General features: G+C 46.9%; 1 protein-coding gene across 1 annotated transcript; it reads right to left on the bottom strand.

Annotated features, from left to right (window-relative positions):
- Positions 1-685: 685 nt before the first annotated feature.
- On the bottom strand, positions 686-14404 carry VPS72 (vacuolar protein sorting 72 homolog). The gene is given in 6 exon segments (NM_001171300.1): positions 686-1073; positions 1890-2034; positions 7092-7268; positions 7659-7773; positions 8207-8359; positions 14288-14404. Coding segments are annotated over 6 exon segments (1095 nt in total).
- Between the last annotated feature and the right edge of the window lie 4235 nt (positions 14405-18639).

Here is an 18639-nt window from a genome sequence, read left to right as displayed (position 1 = left end):
GATGGATACAATCTAGTTGGAGGAATGAATATTTTACAATTAAGGACAGTTTGGGGCCAGTGCTGTAGCACAGCAGGTTAATGCCCTGTCTTGCAGTGCTGGCATCCCATATGGGCGCTGGTTCCAGACCCGGCTGCTCCACTTCTGATCCAGCTCTCTGGTATGGCCTGGGAAAGCAGAGCTAGCACAGGTCCTTGGGCCCCTGCACCTGCGTGGGAGACCCGGAAGAAGAAATTGGCTCCTGGCTTTGGATCAGCGCAGCTCTGGCTGTTGTGGCCAGCTGGGGAGTGAACCATCAGATGGAAGACCTCGCTCTTTTTCTCTGCCTCTCCTCTCTCTGTGTAACTCTTTTAAATAAATAAATTAAAAAAAAAAAAGTAATTTAAGGACAGCTCATATTAAATGGCTATCTAACAAATGCAAAGACTTCAATAAACTCATTCACCAAAAAGTACTCCTTGTTCCCAACCCTAGATTAGACACCAGACAAAAGGAATCTTTCTATTTTATTAGGTAAAAAAAAAAAAAAAAAAAAAAAAAAACACAACAAAACCAGTAGGAACTAGGGGAAAAGATGGAGAAAGAGGAGGACTGGGCAAACATCAGAGATGACAAAGGGGGAGAGGCAGGGAGAGGAGAGGGAAAGTCCAAGCAGGACAGTGGCTTCTAAGCACTAGACATCTCTTCATTTGATGACGATTTTCTGGCGCAAGGCTCGGGGCCCAGAGCCAGGGAGTGGCTCAGGAGGTGGGGGGCCAGGGCCCAGGGCAGAGGCAGTGGGCGGCAGTCCGTGGGCAGTGATGTACTTCTTGTAGGCCTCACGGATGATCTTGAAGGCTCGAGCAGTGGCATAGGGTATGTCTGTAACAGGGTCTCGGTATAGAGCTGGACGATGGGTCACTGGACAGACCTCACGAACGGGGACCTTAGGGGGTCGCCCTTGGGGAAACCATTCCTCAAATGTCGCATCATCACTAAAAGTGATGAAGGTACGTGAGCAGCGAGCAGGGGGGATGACGGGTCCAGTGCCAGCATGGGGAGTCAACGTAGAAGCCGTGGGAGCAGGATCAAGTCTGAGGGCAAAAAAACAGAGAAACACAAAGAGCTGAGGAGAGACGATAACAAGACTCGGGAAGAAAACTCACAGGCATGAGGAAGGAGAAAAGGGAGGCAGAGACGTATGAACATTTGAAGACTCTACTAAGGGACAGATGGGAAAAGAAAGCTGTGGGGAGCAACCGGACTAGACTGAGTTACTGGAATTAAGACTTATTCTATGCATCTGCTCTCCCACAACATGGCGCTGGGAGAGAAGTAAACAGCTTCCGCACAGCTGCCTCCAGTTCAACCAATAAACTGTAGGACTTGCTCCTGATTGGAGAGCAGCGTACTCGGCGTGTGGGCAGCCGAGTTGGGATTGGCGGAGGAGGACTATAAAGGAGGAGAGAGACGGCATGCACCAGGAACATCTATGGGGAACATCTAGCTGAAGGAACACCTGTGCAGCCCCCGAGAAGAGCCGGTCGGCGGTGTGCCGCTCCCCTGCGGAAGTGGGGAATGTGGCCAGGGGGAACTGCCCTTCCACGGAGGTGGAAGGGATAGTAGCCAACCCGGGAAGAACCAGCAGCAAACCCGGGGAGGGCCGAGCAGACAAAAGAACAGCGCAGGGTTTAGTGTCGCTCCTCCACGAAGAGGGGGAGCGACAGAAAGCCAACAGAGAGAGAGAGAGAGCGAGAGAGAGAGCGAGAGCGGCCAGACGAGAAAGAATAAAGAGCTGAAGGGAGGCAGGAATTGGGAACCTCCAGGTGTTAGGGAGCAAGCACTGTGTGAGGAAAGCAAGTGAAACAGGGCTGAGAAAACACAGCTGAATACAGATGGGCTCCACTCACCCTTCCACATCGACATTCTCTTCCTTGGGGCCCGGCTCCCCGACAAGCGGTACTGTCACCGAATGGTAGGTGATTATGGGCCCAGGGCACTTCCGCTTCTTGTGAACCTGCTTCTTTTTGTCAGCTTCAAGTCGTTCGTATGTCTCTTCAGGATCAAAGGAAGGAATGAGGGATGGTCAGTTTCCCTTTTTCTCATATCCTATTTCTGTCCCATGGTTTCTCAATCATTTTCCTAACCATCTAGTTATTGCCAATTATACCAGCCAACTAGCCAACTATGGACATCCCCTAAAGCCCCCTGGCAACTTCCAATACCTAAGTTTTCTGGTTTTTTGTTTGTTTGTTTGTTTCTTTGAGAGGCAGAGAGAGACTGATATGCGCAGAAACAGATAAAGACAAAGAGACAGTGCTTCCCTCCACTGGGACACTCCCCAGATGCCTGCAATGAATCCCAGTCGGGGCTGAAGCAGGAAACCAGAAACGCAATCCCACGTGGGCAGCAGGAACCCAGCTACTTGAGTCATCACCACTGCCTCCCAGGGTCTGCATTAGCAGGAATCTGGAATCGGGAGCCTGAGCTGAAAGCCAAACCCATGCACTCTGATGTGGGACGTGGGTGTCTTAACCGCTAGGCTAACTGTTCACCTCTGTTTGTCTCTCCTGACATTCTCTCTGCATCTCATTTCCCAAGCACACTCAGAACTGTGGGACATCAGAGTTAGAAGAGACCCTTTGACAAAGAGCTGTTCACTTCCCCAGATTCAGAATCTCCTCTACAACTGCCGTGTCAACTCACTCCAGCCCCAACAGCACACTACATCATTAAGAGTTCTTTCCGGCCGGTGCCACGGCTCACTAGGCTAATCCTCCGCCTTGCAGCGCTGGCACACCGGGTTCTAGTTCCGGTCGGGGCGCCGGATTCTGTCCTGGTTGCCCCTCTTCCAGGCCAGCTCTCTGCTGTGGCCAGGGAGTGCAGTGGAGGATGGCCCAAGTACTTGGGCCCTGCACCCCATGGGAGACCAGGAGAAGTACCTGGCTCCTGCCATCGGCTCAGCACGATGTGCCGGCGGCAGCGCGCCAGCCACGGTGGCCATTGGAGGGTGAACCAATGGCAAAGGAAGACCTTTCTCTCTGTCTCTCTCTCTTACTGTCCACTCTGCCTGTCAAAAAAAAAAAAAAAAAAAAAAGAGTTCTTTCCTATTTTGAGCTGACATATACTTTCTGATCAGTTCTCCCTTTTAAGGCCATGAAGGATACAATCTGGCTTCCATATGGGAGTCCTTTAAATGCCGAATGTCCATGTCCCCACTGGGTCCTTCCCAGGCTGATCACAACACCATCACACTGAATCATTCCTCATGCAACACGGTTCTGAGTCACTCCCTTAATTTGGGGATCTCTGTACCTAATATACTCTTCTACTATTGCATTTGTCAGTTTCTGGAAGAGGCTGAAGATGGAAGCCCATTTAAGAGTTTGTTTGATCTGTACGTTTCCAGCAAAAATCTGAATTTGTTAACTGACATTTACAAATTAGGAAATTATGTTAAGTATATAGATTTCTGGTCCTTCGTGAACAATGAGGAAACCTGGCAACCGCAGGTCTGCATTCCCACTGGGTGACAATTAGCTGAGCTAAGCCAATGTTCCTGCTTCAGGCACTCCTCCCCAGCTCACCTCAGTCCCCCGACTGACTACATGCTGCATGTTACCTGCTGGACCGCGTGACACTGCTCTATGATAATTCACTGCTGCTATGAATGTCTCTTCCCTAAGGTGGTGCCTGTGACTCACATTATCTACACATTATCAGGGTCATGCAGCATTCCATACATTACAGGCACTCAGTAAATATTTGTTATTAAGAAATAAATACATCAAACTATTCCTGGTCCTTTTCCTCTAAACGAACTCCAAACTTCTGTGTCCTTAATTGGGGGCACTGTGAACACAATCCTCTAAACTCTGATCATAAAAGGATCCTCTGGGGACAGGCATTTGTTCCGGTGGCTTAAGCTGCTGCTTGGGACACCTGTATTCCACACTGGAGTGCCTGGTTTGAGTTCTGGTTACTCCACTTCCGATCCAGCTTCCTGCTAATGTGCATCCTGGGAGGCAGAAGACGATGGCACGAGTTCCTGGGTCCCTGCTGCCCACATGAGAGACCCAGATGGATTTATCGAATCATGGTTGTAGCTTGGCTCTGCCCTGGCTGTTGTGGCATTTGGGGAGTGAACCACTGGATGAAAGCTCTCTCTCTCTGCCTTACAAATAATTTTTTTTTTCTTCAATAAAAAGGATCCTCTGGAAACCCTCTCCACTGAACCTGTTGCTTTGTCTGTCTTGAGCCATCATTCCAACCTCTGTCTTTCTCTCAAAACCTTCCCTGTACCCTCTGGAAGTCCTGCTCTGTACTCAGCTTACTCGCCCGTATCTTCATGCTCCTCACTTAGCATTCCTTCCACAACTTGCCTTAGGGGACACCTGGTCATCACTGAGGCCAGCACTCTGCAGCCTTCTGGAGCTGCTCATTCTCACTGCACCTGAGTGCAACTGCAGCTTTCTGATCACTACTCTTCTATCCACTTGAGAGCTGTCAAAGTCTAGATTCACTTTTCCCCTTCCTAGTCACCACAGGCACTCCCTTACTCACTCAAGCTTGGGCAGTGGTTTCTACTTTTCCTCTCCACCCCAACTCCTATCACCCTGGTAACTCTGAAGTCCACAGTCACTCTCCTAGAGTGGTCCAAACCGACCAATGTGCACAAAGGATGCAGATTCTAAGTACAGACACCTTGGTGACCTTGTCACTCATGATAGTTCTCAGTCATTATATGTTTTGAGGAGTAGATACTGTTTTAAACTATTGAATTTCTATTATATAGATAAAAATTGCTGGGGCTGGCACTGTGGTATAGCGTGTAAAGCCACTGCCTGCAGTGCCAGCATCCTACATGGGCACCAGTTCAAGTCCCGGCTGCTCCACTTCTGATCCAGCTCTCTGCCATGGCTTGAGAGAGCAGTGGAGGACAGCCTTAGTCATTGGGCCCCTGCACCCCTGTGGGAGACCAGGAGGAAGTTCCTGGCTCCTGGCTTTGTATCAGCACAGCTCCGGCCATTGGCAACCATCTGGGGAGTGAACCAGTGGATGGAAGACCTCTCACTCTCCCTGCCTCTGCCTCTCTGTAGCTTTGCTTTTCAAATAAATAAATAAAACTTTAAAAAATCATATATCCTATTTTAAGGACAATATGAGAAATAAAATCATGAGAATACATCCTGAAGATGTTGGGGCTGACCTTAATCTTTTCCCAATATTGCATTCTTTTGGGGCTGGCGATGTGGCGTAGTAGTTTAATGGCAGTGCCGGCATCCCACATGGGTACCAGTTCAAGTCCCAGCTGCTCCACTTCTAATCTAGCTCTCTGCTATGGCTTAAGTGCTTGGGCTCCTGTACCCATGTGGGAGACCCAGAAGAAGCTCCTGGCTCCTGGCCTTTTTTTTTTTTTTTTTTTTTTTTTTTAGATTTATTTGTTTATTTGAAAGGCAGAGTTACAGAGAGGCAAAGGCAGAGAGAGAAAGTCTTCCATCCATTGGTTCACTCCCCAGATGGCTGCCAATGACTGGAGCTGTGCTGATCCGGAGCCAGGAGCTTCTTCCAGGTCTCCCACTCAGGTGCAAATGCAATATTGGGAAAAGACTGGGCCATCTTCTATGTTTTCTGAGGCCATAGCGAGAGCTGGATCAGAAGTGGAGCAGCCAGGACTCAAACTAGTACCAATATGGGATGCTGGCACTGCAGGTGGTAGCTTTACCCACTATGCCATAGCACTGGCACTGGCTCCTGGCTTTGCATCAGCCCAACTCCAGCCATTGCAGCCATCTGGGGAGTGAGTCAGCAGATGCAAGACCTCTCTCTCTGTCCCTCTTTCTTTCTGTAACTCTGCCTCTCAAATAAATAAAATAAATATTAAAAAAAATTTGTATCCTTTCAGAATCAAGTTATCTAATTTTCAAAAGTATCACTAAATGGGAAAGGGTTGGGACTTAGATATTTCAAGTAAATAATCTTCTACTCCATGGTGAAGTATACATATGTGACTTACACATGTTTATACAAATAATATATACAGGTATATATAAGCCTATATATATATGCATATAGATTTACATATATCCATGCATGGTTGGTAAAAAAAAAAAAGAAAATAGATTCAGAAAGAGACAAAGAATATTATATACTGTAAGTGATTCCACCCACCATTTCATCCAATGAAAAATACATACCAGAGAGCATGTAATGGTAGATGCGAATCTGCCATTTCCTCAGTTTCTCAAGTACCTCCCGTAAGTTGAGATTTACCATTCATAAAGAAATGTATTTTTTACAGTATGTTACTGTACACAACTGTATACCCAGTAGCATCTAAGGTGAAAAGATATTTAAGAATGTGTATTTTTTTAATTTTGTGATCTGAGTAACTCTACTGACTTTCCACTCTCCTGTTTATCATTAAAATAAGCACCGTCATCCATTTGTAAAAAAGGAAAGCAAGGGGCTGGTGCAGTGGTGTAGCGGGTGAAGCCGCTGCCTGCAGTGCCAGCATCCCATATGGGCCTTGGTTTGAGTCCCGGCTGCTCCACTTCTGATCCAGCCCTCTGCTATGGCCTGGGAAAGCAGTGGAAGATGAACTAAGTCCCTGGGCACCTGCATGCATGTGGGAGAGTTGGAAGAAGCTTCTGGCTTTGGATTGGCACAGCTCCAGCCACTGCAGCCAATTGGGGAGTGAAGCAGCAGATGGAAGAACTCTCTCTCTCTGCCTCTCCTTCTCTCTGTGTGTAACTATGACTTTCAAATAAATAAATAAATCTTGAAAAAAAAAAAAAGGAAAAGGAAAGCAAGATACAAGTAGGCTAAATAATTTGCCTGCAGTCTTTAACATAAGTGAATAGCAAGACAAGGATTTGAATTCACTTCTACACAACTCTTATTTTATACCAGAGAACCTGAATATGGCTTATTTCTCAGAGCCCTCATAGGGGCCTAGTCCCTTGCTCCTGATCACCTGCTCCATTTCTCCACTCCATTCCTCTGATCTCTTCATCCCAAATCTCTACCTCCCCTGTTCTCTGGTCATCCAGGTCTCACACTCTTCCTCATGCTCCTCAGTCCCTCTGCTGTTCCTGAAATGACAGACTGACCCAGTGAACGTAAGTTGAGCTCCTCTGTGATCTTGGCTTCCCTGAGTAGCTCTTCCTGGGTCAGTGGCCGCTCACAGTGAGGTCCCTTTCGCCGCCGTGACTGGCCCTGTCTCTCCTGTACCCGAAGGAATGTTTGTCGTGTATGCTCAGCTGTAGATTGACGCATGGACTTGCGACCTGGGAAGAATCAGATGGGAAGCAATTTTTGAATTCATATCTATCTCCTTTATCTATTTACCTATCTTAAAATTTTATTTGGAAAGAATTCCAAACTTACATAAAAGTTGCAAAAATAGTACAAAGAAGACACGTGTATTTTTTACCCACACACCAACTGTTAACATTTTGCTCCCTTTGCATTCCATGAATTTTTTCCCTGAATGATCTGAGAGTTAAGCTAGACACATCATGGCTTTAATCTCTACATACCTCAGTGTCTACTTCTTAAGAATAAAGATTTTCCTTACATAGCCAAAGTAAGGTTATCAACTTCAGAAAATGTAATACTGATAAAATAATTCATGACCATTTTCCAGTTTTGTTAATTGACCCAAATGTTGTACTCACTGTCAGAGCCATCATCCTGTAGTTCCAGTGGCAGCAGTGCCTTCTCTTCTCGGGCCTTCTGAGAGCTACCAGCTGGGGTGCTGACCTTTCGAGGCCTCAAACTCTTGAGAGGCTCCTGGGGACAGATTGGAATCAGATACCAGAGAACAGAAGACGTAGGGAGAAAGATGAGGATCTTAACAAGAGAAAACTGGCAACTCTTTACTTAGTATAGAGTTGGTCTTCTGTGTATAAAGTTATTTGGAGAATGGGACTGGGAATGGGAGAGGGAGGAGAGGTGGGAATGTTGGGGGGAAGGTGGGTATGGTGGGAAAAAAATCACTATATTCCTAAAGCTGTACTTATGAAATGCATGAAGTTTGTATTCCTTAAATAAAAGGTTTCTTTCGGAAAATAAATAAATAAATAAATTGTTGTGCACGGTTTAAAAAAAAAAGAGAGGGAGAAAACTGGCACTGTAGAAATGGGGCTGATATGGAGCGTTCTGGGCCTGATGAAGAAGAGAGTAGGAATTCAGAAAGTCCAAGGGAACCAGGAATCCCCTGCACCTTATAGGCTTTGGTAACTACTCGGCGCTTCCGCCTTGGCTCTTCGGCTTCTCCATCACTGGATGGCTCATCCCCTTCATCGATGTCAAAGTCAGAATCCACCTCGTCTTCTGTGTCTGACTGGTCCCCTTGATATTCATCATCTCCCGACTCCTGAGGACACAAGGAGGCGAGGGCTTACTGGGAGCAGACTCGTTAATGCCCCTGCACGCACGAGGAACAGAATTTCTTCACCTTCCTGATAAGGGCTGCCTCACTCTCCTTCCCAACCGAGCTATTCTTTCCTTTTAGGGGAGAAGCCTTCCTAGCCAACCTCTGGTTCTACTGGCACGCCCCTGCAACATCCACAGACAGCCCTCTACCCGCAGAACACTGTGGTAAGTACTGCGGAACAAGAGCATACGGTTTGGTTCCTACCTTCAGTGGGTTCACAGTCTAGTGAAGGACAGGACACAATCAGAAGTTTTAATACACGGCAACACATAAAGTACAACACGGCAACTATGGCAAATCAGAGGAAGGCATATTTGCTACCAGTTGGTGGTGGGAAACGGTCTAAACTTTAATCTTTTAGACCACAAATCAGGAAACTTTTTTCTATAAAGGGCCAGATTAAAACAGGTAGCACAGGAGTAGGTGTAAAGCTGCCATCTGTGATGCTGGCATCCCACATGGATACTGTTTCAAGTTCTGGCTGCTCCACTTCTGATTTAGATCCCTGCTAATGTGCCTGGGAAACCACAGGAGGATGGCCCGAGTGTTTGGACCCTTACATCCATGAGGGAGACCCAGATGAAGCTCTGGGCTTCAGCCTGGCTCAGCCCTAGTCATTGTGCCCATATGCAGAATGAACCAGTATAGATGGAAGATCTCTTCTCTCATTCTCTGTCTCTCCCTCTCTTTCTGTAACTCTTTCAAAATAAGTCTTTAAAAAACAAACAACAACAAAACAGTGGGCCAGATCTGGGGCACAGGTTTTAGTCTGGTGGATAACACTTTAGAATCCAAAAAATGAAAAACAAAAAGTTGGGACCAGCATTGTGATGTAACAGGTAAAGCCACCACCTGCAGTGCCGCCATCCCATATGGGCACTGGTTCGAGTCCTAGCTGCTCCACTTCTGATCCAGCTCTCTGCTATGGCCTGGGAAAGCAATAGAAGATTGCCCAGGTCCTTGGGCCCCTGCACGCACGTGGGAGACCCAGAAGTTCCTGGATCCTGGCTTTGGATCGGCGCAGCTCCAGCTGTTGCGGCCAACTGGGGAGTGAACCATCAAATGGAAGACCTCTCTTTCTCTCTCTCTCTGCCTCTCCTCTCTGTGTAACTCCGACTTTCAAATAAATAAATAAATCTTTTTTAAAAAATAAAGTTTTTATTTTTAAGATTTATTTATTTGAAAGTCGGAGTTACACAGAGAGAGGAGAGGCAGGGAGAGAGAGGTCTTCCATCTGCTGGTTCACTCCCCAGTTGGCCGCAACAGCTGGAACTGTGCCGATCCGAAGCCGGGAGCCAGGAGCTTATTCTGGGTCTCCCACATGGGTACAGGGTCCCAAGGACTTGGGCCATCTTCTACTGCTTTCTCAGGCCATAACAGAGAGCTGGATCAGAAGTGGAGCAGCTAGGAATTGAACTGGCGCCCATATAGGATGCTGGCACTTCAGGCCAGGGCGTTAACACGCTTCACCACAGTGCCGTACCCAAATAAATAAATCTTAAAAAACAACAACAACAACAACAACAACAACAACAGGAAGGAAGGAAGGAAGGAAGGAAGGAAGGAAGGAAGGAAGGAAGGAAGGAAAGAAGGTTGGTTGGTTGGTTTATCTCTGGCAAGAAGCCACCTTTCCACATTGACTATCCTGTAATTGTCCCACTTTGACTATAAGATTTGAAAAGAAGGTTATACTTTGTCTCTGCAGAGGTTTACAATTTCAGGATAATAAACTTTCAGTTTTAAACTGAGGGCCAGGGGCTGGCACTGTGGCACAGTGGGTTAAAGCCCTGGCCTGAGGCGCCGGCATCCCATATGGGCGCTGGTTCTAATCCCGGCTGCTCCTCTTCTGATCCAGCCCTCTGCTATGGCCTGCGATAGCAGTGGAGGATGGCCCAAGTCCTTGGGCCCCTGCACCCACATGGGAGACCTGGAAGAAGCTCCTGGCTTCAGATTGCTGTAGCTCTGGCCGTTGCAGCCATCTGGGGAGTGAATCGGCTGATAGAAGACCTCTCTCTCTGTCTCTACCTCTCTCTGTAACTGTCTTTCAAATAAATAAAATAAATCTTTTTTTTTTTTTGACAGGCAGAGTGGACAGTGAAAGAGAGATAAAGAGAGAAAGGTCTTCCTTCCTTTTCCATTGATTCACCCTCCGATGGCCGCTGTGGCCGTGTGCTGCGGCCAGCTCACCACACTCATCTGAAGCTAGGAGCCAGGTGCTTCTCCTGGTCTCCCATGCGGGTGCAGGGCCCAAGGACTTGGGCCACCTCCACTGCACTCCCAGGGCACAGCAGAGAGCTGGCCTGGAAGAGGGGCAACCAGGACAGAATCCGGCGCCCCAACCAGGACTAGAACCTGGTGTGCCGGCACCGCAGGCAGAGGATTAGCCTATTGAGCCTCGGTGCCGGCCTAAAATAAATCTTAAAAACAAAACAAAACAAAAAAAAACACCTGAGGGCCAATGATTTTCAACTACCTCCTCCTTACTTGTCCCAGCATGATAATCACTGTTGAGGTAAAGTTACTGAGAAAAATAGGTAGAAGGGTAAAAAGTACGTACAAAGTATATTTAAGAAAGTTACAGAGCTCAGTTTGATGAGCTGGAGTAGAAAATCTGAAGCGTTAGCTCTAATGTAATATACATTAGGGCTAGAATGGCAGCCACCTTGGAAAGAAAGTGGGGAAAAAGCCCAAACACTTTAGGAAAGAGGAGTCGACTGGGCTCAACACCTCAGACTTGCAGCTCTTTCTCCAATCAGTGATGCAGATTTGTCCATTAATCAACAAATGGGGGGCTGGCGCTGTGGCGTAATGGGTAAAGCTGCTGCCTGCAGTGCCGGCATCCCATTTGGGCTCTGGTTCGAGTCCTGCCTGCTCCACTTCCAATCCAGCTCTCTGCTATGGCCTGGGAAAGCAGAAGACAGCTTGAGTTCTTGGGCCCCTGTACCCATGGTGGGGGACCCAGAGGAAGCTCCTGGCTTCAGATCGGTGTAGCTCCGGCCATTCCAGCCAATTGGGGAGTGAACCAGTGGATGGAAGTCCTCTCTCTGCCTCGCCTTCTCTCTGTGTGTAACTCTGAGTTTCAAATAAATAAATAAATCTTTAAAAAAAGTCAACAAATGGTTGACACTCCAAGCCAGCCAGAATTCAATCTTGCACTCACAACTACCATTTCCTCCCCACTGATCTCTGTGAAAGACAGCCTAGGAACACATTAATCCCCTGGGCTTGACTCTAACCTGGTAGTAAGCCATCTCCAGAGAGCAATAGATCAACTTCATATTAGTTTAGTGCCTAATCAAAATGCTTTCAACAAATTAAGAATTACTATTCCCGTATCTTTTATCCAGTCATTTATAAATGACTGGATAACAGAATGTTTTTATATCACCTACAGGGTGGGGTTATATAACCACCCCGTTACTTCATATTTATATATATATGTATATGTATATATGTATACATATATATATTTATGTATTTTTTAAAAAAATTCACTTTATTTGAAAGGCACAGGAGCTAGTGCTGTGGCATAGCAAGTGAAGCCACTGCCTGCAGTATCGGCCTCCCATATGTGCACCAGTTTGAGTCCCAGCAGCTCCACTTCCAATCCAGCTCTCTGCTATGGCCTGGGAAAGCTGTAGAGGATTGTCCAAGTCCTTGGGCCCCTGTACCCATGTGGGGGACCTGGAAGAAGTTCCTGGCTTTGGATCGGCTCAGCTCTGGCCATTGCAGCCATTTGGGGAGTCAGCAGATGAAAGGCCTCTCTTTCTCTTTCTGTAACTCTGATTTTCAAGTAAATAAATAAAATCTTAAAAACAAAAAAAGAAATGCACAGTTAAAGAGAGAGAGGTAGGGAGACAAAGATCTTCCATGTGCTGGTTCACTCCCCAAACGGCCGATATGGCCAGGGCTAGGCCAGACCAAAGTCTGGTTTAAGTTGGAACTGGTTTAAGTTCTAGTTGCTCTGCTTCCAATCCAACTTCCTGCTAATGTGCCTGGGAAAAGCAGTGGAGGATGGTTCAAGTCCCCAGATTCTTACACCCATGTGGGAGACCCAGAAGTTCCTGGGTCCTGGCTTTGGCCTGGCTCAGCCCCAACTGTGGTAGCCATTTGGGGAGTGAACCAGTGGAGGGAAGACCTCAAAAAAAAAAAAAAAAAAAAAAAGTAATAAATTTTCCCTAGAGTTTTATGCTGAATAGGTTTGTCTCTCTAAAAGAACACGTATGCGTCTTTCTTACCGTAAAAAGAAATTTAGTTTGGCTAAGTAAGCCACAAAACTCACAGCTAAATTTAATATCAATTGCTCTTACCATTTTAGCATAGGCTCCTGGTACAATGACTTATGATCTGTCTCTATTTTTACTGTTCCTACTTTTTGTTTATATCATAAGCCTCTTTAAATCCTTTTTGGAAGCATGAAGAGTACATATTAAATAACGACTCGTAAAATGACAGAAATAGGAAAATGACTTTGGAGGAGGGATGAGAAAGTTCTATTTTAAACTACTTGGTTAGGCTTGTGTAAGTAATGACTCCCAGAAAGTCACTGAGCCTTGTGGGTGCTATTTTCTTAATATCTCTTGAACTCTCCCATCCATGTTTCCTGCCCCCTTCAAACCATTCCCCCATGTCCCTTATTACAGAGTAACAGTTCTGAAGTACAAATTTAATCTCAGAAATTTGATGACTCTTCTCAATCTTCTGGATGAAGAGCGAAATTCCTTACTGTGGCTCTCAGGGACCTATGTGATCCAGCTCATGCTCACTGCCTCCAGCCTTACCAGTGTTTATTCTTCCTTCAGGATAGAAAATAAAAGTAAACTTGCAGGTCCCAGATCAGGATCCCAGTGCCTGTCCACACTGTGCTCCAACCCCTTCCTGGAATAATCTTTCTCATTCCCTGTTCTCTGTTCTTCATCCAGTCAAGTCCTACTACTCATACTTTCTTTGCTTAAACATCATCCCCACAGGGATCCTTATCCTGAGCAACAACTCTGGATCCTACACGTTCCCGTAACATGTTTATCGCACAGAATTTTAAGAGACTGTAAACCCGGTCAGTCCCTCCCCCCGACCCCGAATCTGGATATATAAGGACAGAGAAGTGTTTTTAACACTGTGTAGATCTATCACCACCCACCGCCACACTCCATGTGTTCAATATGTATCAACTGCACAGGTTCAGGAAGTAAGAATGTAGCAAGTGTCAGCCCAATCCTGACACTGGACCACCGACGGGAAGAGTAACATTTGAAGAAAGACTACCTGTAACTTTACAGAAGTTACAATCTAACAGAAAACTATAAACAAATAAGCAAGCCAAGTCTATTTACAAACTTCACAGAAACAGCTTCTGGGACGGAAGTCATTGGAGAAGTTTTTAGAACAGTCACGGAAGGGTTATCTAGGAAAACATTGACACTGGGGCTCGAAATTTGAAAAAAGGGTAGCCTAAGAGCCCCGGTTTTCTGGAGCGGCTTCCTCTGCATACTCCATACTCCTCTGCATAACCCAGCAGTGCGCCAAACAGCACAAATACATACCAAGGGACTGCCTACGATGTGCCTTCCGCATGCTAGACGTCACAGTGCAGAGAAACTGGAGATGTGCACTGTAGGTTTCTACCACACTGCGGGGTGCCTCCAGAGGGCTTCTCCATCCCAGACCTCCACCCCCACCCCAACCCGGCCAAGGGTTGTCTCTTCCAGGACTCCACTGCACCCCCTCCCACCCACCCTGACTCGAGTATCAGCTCCCAGAGCTCCTCGGTAGAGATTCCCCGCCCCCTTCTTCTTTGTCCAGGGTTTTTCCTTGCAAGACTCCTTCTCTTCGCTTCCTCCCTTCCCTCTTCCTGGGCCCGCTTCTTGCCTCTGTGAAACCCCCATAAGTCGTCTGGTAGAACTCATCTTCTTCCTCTGCCTCCAGGAGCCCAGAGAGCCGGTTCCCAGCGGTCTTCCGGGGGGCCCGGCCCCCAGCCAAACTCATATCGCCTACGGAGACTGCGCCGCCACCAGCGGCCCCTCACCCAGCTCGGTTCTCGGAGCTCGGTACTCGACACCACTACCTGCGGGAGGGAGGCCTCAGCTGGCGGAAGTCAGGCGTCAGGCAGAAGCAGTAGAACATCGATGCCTTCTGGTCCCGCCCCCTACAGCCCTCTTTACCTTTCAGCCCCGCCCACTCTGGCGCTGAGCCTCCAAGCCACCTCCGACCTGTCTTGCTGAATGAGTATATGCCGTGCCCGTGACACCAAGACTAAGTACAGACTTTGTAGTGAACAAGTTTTTTTTTTTTTTTAAGATTCATTCATTTATTCATTTGAAAGGCAGAATTATAAAGACAGAGAGGGATCTTCTATCAGCTGGCTTACTCCCCAAATGGCCATAATGGCGGGGGCTGGGCCAGGCTGAAACCAGGAGCCGGAAACTCCATCGGGGTCTCACGTGGGTGGCAGGAGCCCCAGCACTCCAACCTTCCTTTACTCTTCTTCCCAAGCGCATTAGCAGGGAGCACTACTGGAAGTGGAGCAGCTGGGACTTGAACTGGCGCTCAAATGGGATGCTGGCATTGCAGGTGGTGGCTTAACCCACTGGGCCACAAGGCTGACCCCAACAAATATGCTTTCAGAGGTCATGTTTCTATGTTCCAGTCTTTCATTCTGCTGTAGGTAGTAACTTTTCTAAAAATGGAATTAATCTTCTCCTCAAAAATCTTTAATGGAGGCTGGCGTTGTGGCCCACTGCCTGCAACAGCGGCATCCCATATCGGTGCCAGTTTAATTCGCAGCTGCTCCATTTCTAATCCAGCTGCCTGCTAATTTGCCTGGAAAAAGATAGGCCCCTTCCACGCAGGTGAGAGAACAGACCGGTGCGCCTGGTTTTGGCCTGGCCCAGCCCTCGCTGCTGTAATTGTTTGGGAGAGAACCAGCAGATGGAGGAGTCATCGCTCTTTGTTTCTCCCTCTCTCTCTCTGTAACTCTGCCTTTCAAATAAATAAATCTTTTTTAAAAAATGAACTTATCTTTTTAAAGATTTATTTGAGAGAGTTACAGAGGGAGAGAGAGAAAGAGAGAAAGGTCCACCATCTGCTGGTTCATTCCCCAAATGGCTGCAATGGCCAGAACTGAGCCTATCTGAAGCCAGGAGCTTCTTCCAGGTCTCCCATGTGGGTGCAGGAGCCCAAGGACTTGGGCAATCTTCCACTGCTTTCCCAGGCCACAGAGCTGGATTGCAAGTGGAGTAGCCAGGACTTGAACCAGTGTCCACAAGGGATGTCAGCACTGCAGGTGGAAGCTCCACCCTCTAGACCACAGCGCCAGCCCCTAAATAATTTTTTTTTAAATCTTTAATGACTCGGGCCGGCGCCGCAGCTCACTAGGCTAATCCTCCGCCTGCGGCGCCAGCACACCGGGTTCTAGTCCCGGTCGGGGCGCCGGATTCTGTCCCGGTTGCCCCTCTTCCAGGCCAGCTCTCTGCTGTGGCCAGGGAGTGCAGTGGAGGATGGCCCAAGTCCTTGGGCCCTGCACCCCATGGGAGACCAGGAGAAGCACCTGGCTCCTGCCATCGGATCAGCGCGGTGCGCCGGGCCGCAGCACGCTGGCCGCGGCAGCCATTGGAGGGTGCACCAACGGCAAAGGAACACCTTTCTCTCTTCTCTGTCTCTCACTGTCCACTCTGCCTGCCAAAAAATAAAAAAAATTAAAAAAAAAATCTTTAATGACTCATCTACAGGATAAAGTCCAAAATTCTCAAGGCATAAAACATGGTGTTATGGCTAAGAACACAGTTTGAGTTTGAGCTTTAAGATCTAACTGCATGACCTTGAATGAGTTACTTTGTTTGAATGTTTTCTCACCTGTAAAGTAGGACTAAGAATAATATCCATGTTTTAAAGACTGTTGAGAAGATTCAGAGATATGATCCTTGAAAACTGCTTGACACAGTGTTTAGTGATCCTGTAGTAAAAAGTTCGGAGGTGATAACTACTATTACTATGGCATTCACGATCCTTCGTAATTTAGCCTCTCCCTGTCTATCTAGCCTCACTGCTTGCCACGTCATCCTATTCCAGCATCACTCCCCTGACACACCCAACTGTCATGCCTCTGTGCCGGTCCTCCTTAGAATCCCTTTCATTTCTACATGGCAAAATTCTAATTTTATGGGACAGTGAAGTCTTCCTGAACACTAATTCCTTTCTTTCCAGGCACAGTTGCCATAAATCAGATACAGCATGTCTGCCGGATTCTTTGGAATAGTTAATCTCAAATGGTCTGTGGCATTGTCAAAACTAGGAATCATCTTCTGTTCCCATCTTTTTTTTAATTTTGAAAATATGGTTCTCAAGCCATTGCACAGTGCATACTCTAAAATGACACTGATTTGTGTGTATGGGCCCGTGTTGTGGAGCATTGGGTTAAGTTGCCACCTACAGTGCCTGCATCCCATATGAGTATCTGTTCAAGTCCCAGCTGCTCCACTTCCAATACAGCTCCCTGTTAATGTGCCTGGGAAAACAACAGAAGATGGCCTAAGTCCTTGGGTTCCTGTCACCTGTGTGGGAGAACCAGGTGAAGCTCCCGGCCCCTGGCTTTTGGCCTGGCCCAGTACTAGTCATTGCAGTCATTTGGGGAATGAACCAGTGGATGGAAGATCTCTCTCTCTGCCTCTACCTCTCTGTAACTTGGCCATTCAAATAAATAAATAAATCTTTAAAAAAAAAAAGATTTGTGTGTCTTTCCTCCTCATTAGTTTAAGATCTTTTCGAAAGCAAGGGGTTTATCTTCATTTCTGTATACTAGGAACGCTCATAGTACCTCAGACACAGCTGGGGCTAAATAATAATTCAGTGAATGAATGACTAAGTGAATAAAGTACCCATCCTCTTATTCTTGCCTCTGCACTGCTCTTGCCAATAACCAGCCCCTTCATCCCGAGCTTAGGAACCGCTTTACACCTTGGAGGATGCCTTAATAAGATTGTGTGTGCATATTCACGTGCACTTAAGTCTGTGTGTGTGTCTCTCTTATAGGCTCACCACATTGCCCTCATTTCCCAAAGTACGTATTTAGTCAACTCCCTTTTCCGTTTCCTTGGGGGCATTAAGCCAACATGTCCTGTTCTGCCCCTGCTTCCACACCCTGCCACGTCACCCCAGTTTTGCTATGCCAGGAATGTTACTGGAGAAGAGTGGCTGCGTGACTCAGAGGGCACCCTAGGGAGTAGAAGCAGGGACAAAGTGTAGGAGAAGAAGATGGAAGATACCTGCTTCTAAAACGCCCATAACTCTACTTTTGCCTGCATCTAGCCATCCAGTCAGGAGACATGCTGTGACAGGCACTGTTCTAGATGCTTGAGATAGAAAAATGGATAAGATGTGATCTTTGCTCTCAAGAGTTCAGTCTTATAAGGGAGATAAACAGGTAAACAGATTGAGATAATACAAGGTAGTATGTGGAACAGTTTTTTTTTTTTTTTTTTTTTTTTATGGTGCACAGCAATAAACAAAGACCCATAAGAAGCTTCAAGAAAATAGGGATTTCTTCTTTTAGGAGGGGTGAAATCAAATTCACAGATCAGATGCCAGGGAGGAGATTCCCCTCTTTGAAGATTTTGGTCATTCAGGAATTTATTGGCTACTTCTCATGTTTAAATAACAAACAGCTTTGTCTGCATTAGCTAATTTGTAAAGTAACTCAGGGAACTGTAGCAACCCCATGTCTTTTCTGGAAACAAGAATAATTTATCAAGAAATATTTATTTACCGAAGGTCAATGAGCCAAATCTTGTACCCCACACCGTCTAGTTCCTGTCCTGTTTAGTTGGGTGGGAAATGTAGGAATTGGCCACCATAAAGTGTCAATATGACACAATACCACTGCTGTAGATAATCCAATCCTTTGAAGTTCGTCTACCTTTAATATCCAAAGGAAGACCAATTAGCCAGCAGGTGGCAGCAAGGAAACAATTATTTCAGATCTTGATGAGGGAGTAGAAGGCTGAGATAAACGCATAGAGGATATTCTACAAATTTTGGAGGTCCTAGGTTCCTACGTGGGCCCATTGGACATCTAGATAGATGATAACCAAACCACTTTTGGGATTACAAAGCCTAGGATTTCCCCATTGCTGGGCTCCTAATCTGTGCAGTCACAGGAGGAGCTTGCGATACAAGAGTGAACCACACGGTCCTGGCTCTCCCTACAGAGACAGACGAGTCTTCAG

The sequence above is a fragment of the Oryctolagus cuniculus genome, chromosome 7 (assembly GCF_964237555.1).
Source record: "Oryctolagus cuniculus chromosome 7, mOryCun1.1, whole genome shotgun sequence".
Taxonomy (NCBI): Eukaryota; Metazoa; Chordata; class Mammalia; order Lagomorpha; family Leporidae; genus Oryctolagus; species Oryctolagus cuniculus.
This window is presented reverse-complemented; position numbering and strand designations above follow the sequence as displayed.